The 13,953-nt window shown below is 41.8% G+C and overlaps 1 protein-coding gene across 6 annotated transcripts in view; it reads left to right on the forward strand.

Annotated features, from left to right (window-relative positions):
* Positions 1 to 13,598, forward strand: part of LOC122884718 (striatin-like) — a 31,438-nt gene extending 17,840 nt beyond the window's left edge. The window contains exons 3-17 of one of the 6 annotated variants that reach the window (XM_044215000.1): positions 147 to 220; positions 2,513 to 2,591; positions 3,448 to 3,618; positions 4,281 to 4,416; positions 4,513 to 4,675; positions 5,620 to 5,730; positions 8,083 to 8,226; positions 8,387 to 8,493; positions 8,989 to 9,164; positions 9,800 to 9,847; positions 9,944 to 10,074; positions 10,156 to 10,323; positions 10,429 to 10,569; positions 11,024 to 11,212; positions 12,017 to 13,598. In XM_044215000.1, coding sequence (XP_044070935.1) covers positions 147 to 220; positions 2,513 to 2,591; positions 3,448 to 3,618; positions 4,281 to 4,416; positions 4,513 to 4,675; positions 5,620 to 5,730; positions 8,083 to 8,226; positions 8,387 to 8,493; positions 8,989 to 9,164; positions 9,800 to 9,847; positions 9,944 to 10,074; positions 10,156 to 10,323; positions 10,429 to 10,569; positions 11,024 to 11,212; positions 12,017 to 12,186 — 2,008 coding nt within the window. In that variant the 3' untranslated portion in view covers positions 12,187 to 13,598. Of the gene's footprint in view, positions 1 to 146; positions 221 to 2,512; positions 2,592 to 3,447; positions 3,619 to 4,280; positions 4,417 to 4,512; positions 4,676 to 5,619; positions 5,731 to 8,082; positions 8,227 to 8,356; positions 8,494 to 8,988; positions 9,165 to 9,799; positions 9,848 to 9,943; positions 10,075 to 10,155; positions 10,324 to 10,428; positions 10,570 to 11,023; positions 11,213 to 12,016 lie in introns of all 6 variants that reach the window. The other 5 variants (XM_044214998.1, XM_044215001.1, XM_044214999.1 and 2 more) reach the window with 5 other exon arrangements.
* The last annotated feature ends 355 nt before the right edge of the window (positions 13,599 to 13,953 follow it).

Raw genomic sequence — 13,953 nt, forward strand, 5'->3', positions numbered from 1 at the left:
GAAGTAGAGCAAGTGCTGTTGGGATGACTTTCAAAGCTTATGCAGATGCCACGCATAATGAGTTTCTTAAAAAGCTTCTTCTCAGATTTTGATCAGCCCTGTTTGCTTATTTGTCTACCTCCCCCTTGGTTTTTCTTTTCTTCCAGAGCAAAGTACCACAAGTTAAAATATGGGACAGAGTTAAATCAAGGTGACATGAAGCCTCCGAGCTACGACTCTGGTAAGTCTATCGTGGCTCCACCTCTTCATACTAAATCACTGATTGTTGAGTTCTCATACCTCAAGTGACAGGACTGGTACGCATGTGAAGGCTGCGTTCATGTTGAATCTTGTTGGCCTCGATAGCTTTCTTCTCAGTGCCCTTTCTTGAATGCTGAAAGTGTGCCGATGTTGTTACGGATGTACTGAACAAATATTGAGCTACTTAAACAGTGAATGAATAACAAATGTGATCAAATTGCTTTTAAAAATAGCATAGATTGAGAGCATTCATGACGGTACATGTAATAAAGAAAAGATTAGAACAATCATACTTTCACTTTGATTTCTGATGAAGACGCATGCACTATAAAGGCTTGATTCACCCAAATGACAAAAAAACCCAACCTTTTTTCACTTTCCTCTCGTGGTATCTAGTCATGCAGCCATGCAGATAGTTCTGGTTTTATTTGCCCAGGTTTGGGGATATCTGCTTTGGATATTTCTGTCTCTGCCCAAATACAATGGAGGTTATTATTAATTTAATTTAATTTGTGGCGCTCAAAACATTGAAAAATTACATCTAAGAAAAACACCAATGTCTCCAGAAACCCTGCTGTCCCTGTAATTCTAAATAATCCACATGGCTGTCAACAGTTTTTATTAGAAAGTAGTTCCAATAAAAGCTGTTGACAGTGTGTTCTGTGGATTATCCAGAGTAACATCGTTTCTGGAAATAGAGATATTATTGAATTATTTTAATGTAATAGTAGAGCTGAAACAATTAATCAAGGGAAAAAAATGTATTAATCAGAAAATAAATCGTTTAACAAAATTTTCAAGAAAAAATGCCAAACATGAACTAGTTTTAGCCGTTCACTAGTGAGAATTTCAGCCAACATGGGCGAGAGGTCCAAAGAGCTTAGAAATATTGGAAATTTGAACATCTACAATTCAGTGACAACTCCACCTGCTGATGAAGACTGTGTGATGCGATCGAAAAGCTCCAGGACAGCTCCTAAATGGACGTTGTGGTGAGATTTTGTTTTATCAACTAAGTGAGGTTTCGAGCACAATGCTCTTCATCAGATATATAAAAAACTCTGCATGGCTAAATACCACTAGAGGTAAGTAAAACAAATGCACACAGTCTACATAATTGAAGCTAAAACTACTTTATTCAAGCAAATATCTAAAATTTTGCCCTCACTTTTTAGTGTTCATCATTACAGCACAGTACTTAGTTGTATCAGTGCACTACCTGTTTTTCGTTATATTATTGTAGTTTATTTGGGCTCTCATGTTCAAGTCCTCTGCCATCATTAAGTCAGATTGCGACATTTCCTCTCCTCTCTCCTCATCTCTATTCATGAGAGCGGTTCAAAGCCCTTGAAGTGTTGATAAATGAGCGGAGGTGAAGGGGAGAGGTGTTAGGTGGAGGGGATGGAAGAGGGGGAGACAAGGAGTGGGAGGTGTTGCTCGTGTGATGCCGCACCTGCCCGCTCCTCACCCTCCTGAATTAGGCATGACCCACTTTTTGAGGCACCCTCGCCTCTCTGCCCCACCAAATCAACTCTTCGACACACACACACTCACCCTATCTAAATCTTATTAACACGTCTCTCTGCCCCGCACAAAATTCCCAGGTGACTCGCGAGCAGAGTGCTGACGTTGTTGAGTATCAAAGTGAGCTTTGAATCTCATCATTGTTTGTTTTGTCAGAGCCGTAGACAGTCATAAAGAGTGTGTGTTGTTCTGGAAGCTGCAGGCACAGACGCACGTTGTTGCATTTTCTAGTATGTCATGGGACATGGTTGGAGCAGAGACCAGCCATTTTGAAGGTGTCGGAATGCATCATTAAAAATCAAATGTCTTGTTTTAGCATAGAGAACAAGCCGTTGCTAATGAGTTCTCTTCTCTGTTTGTACTGCTAATGCTAGTGATGTGTACACAGTTTTAATAAGACAATAATTACCTACTGGGATGCAAATAATCCAACCATGAACTACAGTAAAAGGTGACTGGGTTGGAGCATAAATACTGATACTACTCTTGGGCACAGCTGTTTTAAGAATGTTTGGTTATACAATAAACATGTAAGTTTTATTTCACTAGCACAATTTAAAGAGAAGCAATACCCTCTTCTATTTCACTCTAATCCACTGTTGACTTACTGAAAGCAACTAAGCGCTGGATGTGTGTAGTTGCCAGGATGCTGTGTTGCAGGAATGTTCTGGTCGTGTTTACAGAGTGGAAATAATGTCAGAGGCTGTGCAGTTAGTGGAGCCCTGATTTGTGTCCTTCTCTCCTCCAGATGAGGCCAACGAGAACGAGTCTTCTGGATTGCTCAACAATCAGCTGTCCTGGAAACAAGGCCGTCAGCTCCTCAGACAGTAAGTGCACATGCTTGAATCCTTCTGTGACAACCCAGAAAACATAATTGCTGCACTAGAATTAACTTCATCAAAATACCAGGATACCTAGTTACATTTCTGACTTTTGTCAGATTAACAGCTTTTATGAAGTCTACTACTGTGCCAGAAGTGCTGTGGCCCCAAAAAACTGTGGGTGAAGAGCTCCCTCACATGGGCAACAGCAGTCATTACCTGCTCTGTGTTTAGTTTTTCTCCGATGTACCCACCAGGCTCAGGAAAATTTGGTTATCATATCATTGTATCATCCCACTCTCCAGTCAGTCTGTGTAAAGGAACCGGGCTCCGGCCTCTATCCCAGACGCCATCAGGCAGCCACACACATCATCTGCCCCAACATGCTGTCTGATGAGGCAGCCAATTTATTCTTGACTTTGTATCAAGGGACAGATCAGTAATGTGTTAAGACACCCCTCCTTTTCAGTCAGTTGCCCGCTCAAATTGCTAGAGCTTCTTCTGCATCACTACAGAGTAGGTGTAATATTTGATGAGTAGCTCATCTTGCCTCAGTAGAGCTGATACTGTCAACTAGACAACTGCCAGAGGACATGACACTTTTAACAGGAACAAGTATTCGACTCATCCTCATCTCTGATCATATTGAAGTCTTTGTAGTAAATGAACTTACTTTCAACTGTATTGTAAAGAAGAGTTTATTTAATGGTCCTTTTATGAGACTCATTTACAGTGTCTCTGCATGTACTAATCAAAACTTCCTCCATACTACACAATACATACATATGTTTGTATTCCTTTCATAATAAAATTGGGTTAGACCAAAATGCAACCAGGTTTAAGTTCATTGACCTTGTTCCAGGTACCTGCAAGAGGTGGGTTACACAGACACCATCTTAGATGTAAAGTCCCAGCGGGTCCGAGCACTGCTAGGACTAGCCGGGGACGGAGGCGGGAAGACAGGTGAACGGGCCACTACTGAGCCTTTGGTCAATGGGACGGACACATCAACAAAGGGCATGGGCACCAGAGGGTAAGTATTCTCCTCTCAAGCTATCTATAGACTGAGCGATAACAACAATATTAAGTTAATTGCATGTAACACTGCAGGATATGTCTAATAAACTCTTGCTTGCAATTTGTGTAAGACTGTATGCTATCAATTTTGAGGCATATCAGATTGTGCAGTGAATGTCTGGTGAATTGTTGCGCTACAATGTAAGACAAAAAACCCCCAAAACAAACAGATGCAAGCAGAGATATGTCATCAACTAGTGTCATCATGTTTTGAAAACTTTGGCCACAGCGCGGGCACTTCTACGCATCCAAAAACCTCAAAAGAGTAGGAGGAAGTAAGAAGAAGTGAGGTTTGAGTTAAATATGATTTTTGGAAGTAGCATCACGCTAGCTCTCTAGTGTTTTATGCATCATTTAATGTCATATTCTGATTGGTATTCTGATTATAGCCAAAGTCACACAGTGGGATTTAAATTTATAACACTGTTACGGTTTTCTCACAGCCAGTGTTTGGCTGCTGAAGCTCTAAATTACAGTGCGATCTGAGACCACACTTATGCTGATGTGATGGTGGAAACAAAAAGCCTACACACAACTTGAAAATGTAAGCGTTGTAATAGCAGTTACACATTGTTAGTGCAACTGTGTGTTAATGCATGCTTCCTTGTTCCTCAACAGGAAAGCGGAGCTCTCTGACACTAGTGCTGTACTGGAGGCCTTCAAGTTCATTGAGAATGCAGCAGCTGAGTTCAGTGATGAAGATGAGGAGGAGGATAGCGATGGAAAGGACAGGACTCATGTGGAGTCCAGGACGGTAAGAAAACAGTCTGCCCTCACCTTCTGCACGTACACAAAGTTAAATAGACGGTGTCGTCGTGCTATTAATAACGGCCCTCAATATTTTCCCCAGATCCTAAGGAAGAAGCCCTCATCGTCAACGTCGCCGGCCAGTATGGACACCAGCGAGGACCCTGATGCAGAGGAAGCACTGAAGGGGTTTGACTTCCTGACAAGTCCTGACGAGATGGACATCTCGCCAGAGTCCAGAGGCAACGGGGACGGCACAGACTGGGGTGAGTGATGGATCAGTCAAGAACAGAGCAAAGTTGAATTGGATGAAAAGTACCATCTAGACACCAGAGACACAGTTGTAGTACGTACAGTATCAAAATGTTTATTTTCTCTTGCACAATGATGAGCTTGTTTAATTTTTTTATCTACAAATGTAATACACAAGTTTCAGAGGCACTGAAAATATTGCTAATTATTTTACGCTGTAATCTTATAATTTGGTGTTTCTCTAAATTTGATTTCTTCTCATAGTTTGGTGACTGACTGTTCATGGAGTACTCGTCATTCATATATCATGCTGTGGTCATAAATCATGATGTTTGGAGTTTCTCTGTTTAACCCATAGTTTATGATCTCTTCCACTGTGTGTTCCCATAGCCAGCCTGTGACCACAATGTCTCTTCCACTCCTGTGTGTCGTCAAATCAACCCGATTCCCTTTGAGTCTCACTGGTCCTAAGTCTAAAGCCAGAATAAATGGGCTTGTCATGCTGTGGTGTTTCTTTGTTTTTGAACATGGGTTTGAGTCATGTGTATCCAACAATTTGATTATAACAAAAGATTTCACGGTGAGGATTTTATGATTTAGATTTGTCATGACTCAGAATCCAAATGTTCAAATGAAAGAATTCCCCCATATGGCATTAACTTACCTCCCACCACTCTCACTTCTTCCAATAGAAAAGACATTCTAAAAAGATTAAACGAGATGGCTGTGAATGCTGCTCCTGATTATAATGATTCTAATATCCCTGAGGTGGTAGTGGCCTGCTCAAAGAAAAGATGCTCATCTCTGTTCCTAAAGGCCTGCTACTCTCCTGGAGGCTTGAGAAACCTCCAGGAGTGTCTGAGAGAGGTCTCTACACCCACCCTGCCAGGCCTCTCGGGTCTTGACCAGGGCAGTTCCTCAATAGCCTCTCGGTCTGGTTTTGTTCCCCCCTGTGTAGAGAAGGACGAGCAAGGTCCCATTTCTGGGGCCTGGGACGTGGACCCGGGCCTGATAACCAAACTCAAGGAGCAGTACAAAAAGGAGCGCAAGGGGAAAAAGGGGGTGAAGAGTAAGTCCTGTCAGGCGTTGCTGCCTCCCTCCTACTCCTCTCTCTGCAGAGCCTGACTTTCCTGAGTTCAGCCAAAAAGCCTCATATCAAAAACAAAAACATCTTCGCTCTTTTTTCTCATCTCCTTCTTTAGCTGCTCCTTATTGTGCCTTCTACTTGGCATTGCTCTGTCCTTTTGTCTGTCATTTCATACCAAATGTCTTCTAGTAAATGTACTGAACCTACAAAATCTGTCACCTTTATTTTCCTACCCAAACAAACTGTAATGCTTGATGCATGTTTTTCTGTCCCGTTTGAATGTATTAATTTATATTCACATCATCGTCTTGTCCAACCTGTCAAATATCAGCACTGGTCTCCACAGTCATCTGTTTCCTACGTCTGTGTCCTCTCCAGACATAATAACATAATCACCATCTTCATCTGTCAGCCATGTTGATACTACAGTAATAAGTAATTTTGCTGCTGTTGTAAATTGATAGCAATTAAAAGCTTTTTCAGTGACTCAGTGAAGTGACTCAGCTGAATACTACTGCTCTCAGTAGTCCACTTCAGATGTGGCCTCATTCAGTGGCTGAGAGCTCTTCGATTTTACACTTATGAGACCCAAGCTCTGCGCTGCTGCTGTTTTTATATGTCTCCGCGCCAGCAATAGCCGTGATTGGAGGCATTGTGTTTTTGGGTTGTCCGCCCCTCCCGTTCTCGTGAACACGATATATCAGGAATGCCTTCAGGGAATTTCTTCAAATGGCACAAACGTCCACGTTGACACAAGGATAAACTGGTTAGAATTTATTTGTCAAAGGTCAAGGTCACTGTGACCTCACAAAACCAGTTTTTGGCCATAACTCAAGATTTGATGCTGTAATTATGACAAAATTCCACACAGATGTTTAATGGTATACCACGATGAATGATGACAGGTTTTACCCAAAAGGTCGGTCAGCTTCACTGTGACATCATAATGTCATGGAAAAACAATTTTGGCCATTATTCAACACCATAACTCAGGAACAGAAGGGAGACCATATTTGTGACCATATTTCACAGTTGTCAGACATTGAATAAGTGACACTTTTGACTCAAAGGTCATTGTGACCTCTAAATAAGATTTTAGCCATAATTTAAGAATAAACTGGGCGATCCCAGATTTCACATACATTGACTGTGACGACAAAATGAGTAAACAACTAGCACAGTATGGGCTTTCCTCCATCTCGTGCATTCTACCTTTCACTTCCTGCCTCATTCTGAATTTTGAGTGTCATTGGAATCACGTGACTGCAAGCAACATATTGGAGCGCACCTAGCTCATTGTGATTCTGTGAGTGAGTGAGTTTCCCCTACAGCTCATAGAGAGGCTTAGCATCTAAAAATGCCAGGAGGAAACAAACAATTTGTGTAGCTATACTCTATAAGAATCCATCTTTACATAGTAATCAAGTACACGTGTACCTCTTTAGCCAATCCATCTATGATAATCCTTCATTAATCAGTTCAACAACGTATATTCACTGGAATCATACATATGTATCATCAACATAGTGATAACTTCCATTTAGCCAAAAACTACATTTTTTTTATTCAATTCCTTCCAAGTATTCATAACATATATTATGAGTCTGGACAGACATGGATGTAAAATGCATCTTGACTGGTTTGGAGTCATACAACCATGGGGCGGTAGTTCTAGTCGTTGTTTTTTTGTTTTTGTTTTTTTACTGTGATTGAATCATGAGCTCAATAACTCAGTTTGTCTCACTTTCTTCTTCATTTGATGGCAACACCACTTTTTACACTTGGCTTTCTATTTTTGCTCTTCACGCTGTGTCAGTACGTTACCACTTTTGTGGGAGTGTGGAGATCATCAGGAGATCTTCTTGGGGCAGTTGTGCCTTTGTTATACTGTATTCTTTGCACCATGGTAAGGGTTTTATTCTAAAGACCCACATGTGTTAAAATGCTTGATTTAAAATAAATAAACATCCATAATTGATTGACTAAATGATTCTGCCTGGGACCTCACAAAATCCAGTTGTATGTTCAATTACTCTCTCCACACAGCCCACATCTAACATATCTTAAAGATAAACATGCAACACCTTTTCTACCTCTTCAGTTCATCTAACAAGGACTCTGGTGCTGACTTCCCTTCATTTTCTCTTCCTTTACATACTATCATGTATTAATTTACTTTCTTTCCTTTCAGTGCTGCTTTCCTTCCATATTCTGTGTTCTCTTTTTCAGTTTGTATATTTTATTGTTTTCATATTTTTTGCCTCTTCTTTTTTTCTCTGCTCTCTATCACTGTCTGTCTGTTTGGTAACACTGTTGACCTGGCTTGTTAAACAGGGCCAAACCGGTCCAAGCTGCAGGACATGCTGGCTAACCTGAGAGATGTAGAGGATTTGTCCCACATGCAGCCTCCATCCACTCCTCAATCCCGGCCCAACGTGGCCCGGTTCAACGAGCATGATGGGAACCGAACAGACGAAGGTGCTCGAGCAAAATCACCAGTACATTGTCGCAATCAACTCTTTGTTAGACTGGCTTCAATTCCCTTTATCCATGGCTCGACAGTGGTTATATATTTATTTATTTATTTATTTGTTTGTTTTTTCCCCAGTTGATTCACTGACTTTCCCGCCCACCTCAGGGAAGTCATTCATTATGGGCACAGACGAGGCCATGGAGAGCGAGCTGGGCCTGGGGGAGCTTGCTGGACTCACAGTGGCCAATGAGGCCGACAGTCTGGCATACGATGTGAGTAGAAAGCGGCAGAATGGATTCCAGTTCTCTGGGGAAAACTTTCTGTTCATGTTATCACCTTCTTCCTCTAATCCGCAGCAAATTTATCAAGTCTCATCACAAGCTGAAAATGTACCATTTGTGTCTCAAACAGCTATTTTTAAAGACGTCTCAGGGAAGCAGCTTTGAAATTGAAGTGCTGGAAGATATCAGTTTTTTTTTTTTATGTCAAAACTCACGTGGCTATAAAAACACATCCGAGTAGGTTGTAGCATGTTTTTTTAAACTAGGCTGATTTTAGTGTGATGGTAGGCTTTTACAGGGGGGGGGAGGAAGTGTTCCGAGGATGTTTATCAAGGTTTAATCTCAGTTTTCACATTTTATATCCATTAATGTGATTCCACAAAGCTGCTGCAACTGCAGCTCATTTTGGACTACTGATTATATGTAATAAAGCTGCTAACACAGTTAACTGGATGTTGAGTTCTGATTTAGATGTCCTCTCCTCAGATTGGCAACAATAAAGACGCCATGAGAAAAACATGGAACCCCAAATTCACTCTGCGGAGCCATTTTGACGGGATTCGAGCTCTGGCCTTTCACCCTGTGGAGCCCGTCCTGGTCACTGCTTCAGAGGACCACACGCTCAAGATGTGGAACCTGCAAAAGACCACTCCTGCCAAAAAGTAAGAATGTCTCCATGCAAGTTGAACACCTCCAAATACTATTCAGGTACAACCCAGACTGATTTCTCATCGATTCCTGCTGTTGGTTTCATTTTTTCTCAGCCAAAAGGAGCTAAATGAACAACTTTTAAATTTACAGCTGTCCATTCCTCCCTTATCTGCTCTGTTAGATACACTAATACTCAGACAGCAGTGTGTTTGGTTCAGTCTCTTTGTATGTGAAGCAGCAGAGTGAGGATCAAAGATGCAAAGAAAAGGTCGGTTGTTGATTACAGTCCCACAAGGAGGAAAGCGTGTCTTTGTTGTTGCACTGTCACACGATTTGGCTACAGGGAACGGTCTCCATGTGACAAAGAACTGACAACACTCCACAAGACTCATTATGTCTTGTCACAACTCTGCAGCCCACACACAGTCTGTAGTAATGGGATGTGTTTATTTTTAGAGGCTGAAGTCACTTCAGAGTTAAGGGTACAGTATGGGAAACTAATCGATCACTGGTACAGCAACAGATTGTACATCCATTTATGACAATTTAACGTCAATAATTTTGAACCTAATCATCGACACACATTAATTTGGCACTGCTGTTTGGTTTTGTACATTACATTAATGAACACATTGTTTGTCCACAGGAGTGCATCTTTAGATGTGGAACCAATCTACACTTTCAGGGCCCACAGGTAAAAACACAGCACGTAAATGAAAACAATTTCTCTGTTTTAGTGTTGGTTTAATAGACGAGAAGTTTTGATAATCCATCATTATTTAAACCACAGGGGGGCTGTACTGAGTGTGGTGATGAGCAGTACAGGAGAGCAGTGTTTCAGCGGAGGGGTTGACGGGACTATACAGTGCTGGAACACCCCCAACCCCAACATCGACCCATACGACTCCTACGGTAACAGCGGTGTGTGTTTTGTTTGAATCTGAGGATTTTCAAATCAAATCATTGTAACTGACTTGGGTTGTCGTGTGTTTTCTGTGACAGACCTATCAATGCTGCGTGGAGCGTTGTGTGGACACACTGACTCAGTGTGGGGTTTGGTGTACAGCAGTGCACACCAGCGCCTCCTCTCCTGCTCGGCAGACGGGACTGTGAGACTGTGGGACGCTAACACCACCTCCCCCGCCCTCGCAGTATTCAACGAGGACAAAAGTACTGACTTCAAGCTTGTATCGTGACCTTTGTTTTCTTCTAAATATTTGCTTTAATTGAATAGTTAGCATAACATAAATGTATCTGTCTTTCTGTGTTGTCAAGACCTAGGAGTTCCCTCCTCAGTAGACCTGGTGTGCAGTGAACCAGCCCACCTGGTCACATCCTTCACAAATGGGCAGATTGGCCTCTTCAACATGGAGACGCGCCAGCTGGTCCTCAGTCTAGAGTCCAATTTGGAGCCAGGTAGGTCTGCCAGCTGAAAGGCTGATAATAATGAAACACATTCAGGTATAATGCTTGTTGAATTAAATTATAATGTTGAATTAAAGTCAGTTAAGTGCCATCAGAAAATATGGCTCTTGAGGAACATGGTTTTTATTATGTCTATATTGGAATTTGACTGACGAATTCCAAGTTTACTGCCAGTTAGGTCACTGGTACAGTACTTCAGTTATGAGACCTAATGATGGATATCACAATGTTTAGTATCTGTGCGGTGTTACTAAGTTGTTTACCAGCAAGTACTCATGTCTTCATCAAGCACAAACTGACTCAGGTAGTTGTTGCCACACTGCTTAAAAAAGCTAAAGTCAATGTTAAGCTAAAGTTAACTTTCTTAGTATCTACACATAGAGCAACAGATCAGATTCCCTCTCCTGCTGTGTGATGTCTAATGTGCTCATCTGCTTTTAACCAGGCACTCCCTGTCAGATCAATAAGGTCCTCAGCCACCCGACTCTTCCCATCACCATCACTGCGCAGGAGGACAGACACATCAAGTTCTTTGACAACAACAGCGGGAAGCAGATTCACTCCATGGTGGCTCACCTGGATGCTGTCACAAGCTTAGCTGTAGATCCTAATGGACTTTATCTCATGTCAGGCAGTAAGTACCTCTTAACCAGAGTGTATCCATGTGCTAGCGTAACTGTTTCCTCTTTATACTTATTATTCATTGCTAGTTTGGTTGCCTCAGACCCAATCAGGCAGTGACTGAGTCAGTGCACTGTGTAGGTGGATATGTGAAAATCAGCAATGACTGTGTATGATTGTCATTTTTTTCTTAATAATGTTATAGTTTTCCAAGTGTTGATGTGGTGAGGTTTTTCCTGACCACTGTGCATCTGAACTTATCAGAAAATATACAATTTTCAGAATCTTGAAGAACTGTGGGAGTACAATATGTGTACAGTTTTTGTGTAACTGTAGCAATGTTATTTGATTTTGCAGCAGTTGTGTGTAAGAGAGATGACTAATTCAGTCACAGGTCATTTAAATGGGACAGGGAACATGCTTTATAAAGGACAATGTCACTGAATTTAAACACTGGGTTAGTCCGATTTGTTGTAAGCAGTTACTACACTCATCCATAGTCAAAATGAAGGCTGATTTCTGCAACTGAATCTTCCATAGCAGTTTTAGATCCACTTGTGCATTATTCTCCTGAACACTGCTACTACAAACTACCACTTAAAAGTAAAACCATTCTATGATATCTCACTTTTAAGTCTGAAGTGTCTAAGGTTTTCCCAGACACTATATTGCCACCATATGTGCTACAAATGCAAGTCTTTTTTTCCAAGTTTTTAGTATTTACTGGTTCATGCTCACACCTCCTTTGAATATCACTTTACATTTTTGAATTGCTGTTCCCCTTGTTACCACTTGTAACTTGTCATCTCCTCTGCAGGTCATGACTGCTCTATTCGTCTGTGGAACCTGGAGAGTAAAACCTGCATCCAGGAGTTCACGGCTCACAGAAAGAAGTTTGAGGAGTCGATCCACGATGTGGCGTTTCATCCGTCTAAATGCTACATAGCAAGCGCCGGGGCAGACGCTCTCGCCAAAGTGTTCGTATGACGCGGAGCTGCATCTCTCCCTGCAGCCCCGCTCGCTGACTCAGCCTCCCATGATTAGGGACCAATAGAGACACCGGAGGGGAAGGACCTTCAGGCATGGGTCCAGTCCCACCTCTCACAGCCCACTGGTTTCATGTCGGACTGGTAGACTATGTAGCCGCTAGCCTCAAACGGGCCACGACTCTCTATAGAAAGGTTCGGCAGGGAGGGCAGTCAGGAGGAGAACTGCTCTCTAGTCCCTCATCTACCATCCAGGCAGGCCTGGGTGTGACCCTCCACAGTGCCCTCCCAGACAGACTAAAAGTTAACCTCCATAGCTAGGGGGCTCAGGACAAGTGTTAAAGAGTGTGGAGTGGAGAAATAAGGTTTCAAGCCGGTCTTCTGCCCCTGTGACTTCACACTCATCCCAAATCCCTCTGACCCTCGACCTTCCGTCTCAGACAAACCAGGTCTGGGCCCTTTACTCCAAGTCAGGTTTTGTGTTGAGTTGAGAAATGTGGGTTACTGAAGGCTCGCTGGAGCTGTCGTGGAAGCCTCTCACTTCTGCTTCTCTGCTTCCCGGACTGACTCTGCTTGCTGGCCTGCCTTTATTTTCCTTTTTAAAACATGTGTTGACAAATGTGCCTTTGCTTTAAAAAGGTCTTGAAAAATGTTATTTTAACAAGCTTGTTTTGGGGAACAGGGAGGGAGGGGACGGCGGAGAAACAGAGCTGGTTGTCACAATGTTGTCAATTTTAACATTGGATGTAAAATTACAAATGCTTATAATAAACAAAATATATATTCAGTCTTAAAATTTACTGTGCAGCGTGAGTTTGAGTGCTCCTTTTTGATAAGTGGGGTTGGGGAATCAATTTTGTGCATTTCAGGGCAAAGTTGTTAGAGTGATACAGACCATTAAATATAATGCCTGTTTGTTAGGTTCAAGTAATTGTACACTTCAGAAGTAAGATTACAAACGTGTGTCCAAAGTAAACCATCTTGGTTATATAATTGCAATTCAAACTTGGTTCTAGATGTCCATTTTAGGAATAACTAATTGATTTTGGCCAGTTTGCTCTTGTTTGAATTGAATGGCTTGTACTGTATGTAGTTTTCCCCAATTGTGTGGACATGCTCGACTACAGTGTGATGTATCATGTCCAGATATTTACAGTAGTCCAGTGTTTAGCAGGAAATTAGTGCAGTACTGTAGGACTGTTTGAAATAATGAGTTAACCATCCAACACTGAGGGAAGAGAAATGTCCTGCAAATTTCAGTTTACTGTAAACTGTGAGGAGGAAACGATCCTGGGTAAAAAAACAAATCAGTCAAGATGTACATGTAGAGTACAGCTTCAAATGAGCCATTTTCTCAGTCACTGGTTTGTATATGAAAGTATGTTCAAAATAAAACCTGCTGTAAAATGTTAACTGGGCTCTGATGTTGGTCATTTGACAAACGTGAAAGCTGTTTGCAACTTGTAGAAACCAAACATAGTGCAGATCAGGGGTTTTCTGAGTCTGTCTAGACCGCCCTCCACAGAAAACTGCCATGGATTCAGTGAGTCAGGCTGTGGGCTACAACTTCAGCCTATATTTGTTTACATTTTGGCAAATTGGCACCATTGAAAGTATGCCGAATTGGCTTTTAGCAGTTCCTGTTTTCAATGTACCCATACATGCACAGACAACCATCACTGGATTACTTTGATACTGAAGAAAACTTAAAAACATGATGATTCTCAGGCAAGTTCTAAAGTTATAAGGAGTGTCTTTTTCCTATGAT

Source organism: Siniperca chuatsi, linkage group LG11 (assembly GCF_020085105.1).
Source record: "Siniperca chuatsi isolate FFG_IHB_CAS linkage group LG11, ASM2008510v1, whole genome shotgun sequence".
In the NCBI taxonomy this organism is placed as follows: domain Eukaryota; kingdom Metazoa; phylum Chordata; class Actinopteri; order Centrarchiformes; family Sinipercidae; genus Siniperca; species Siniperca chuatsi.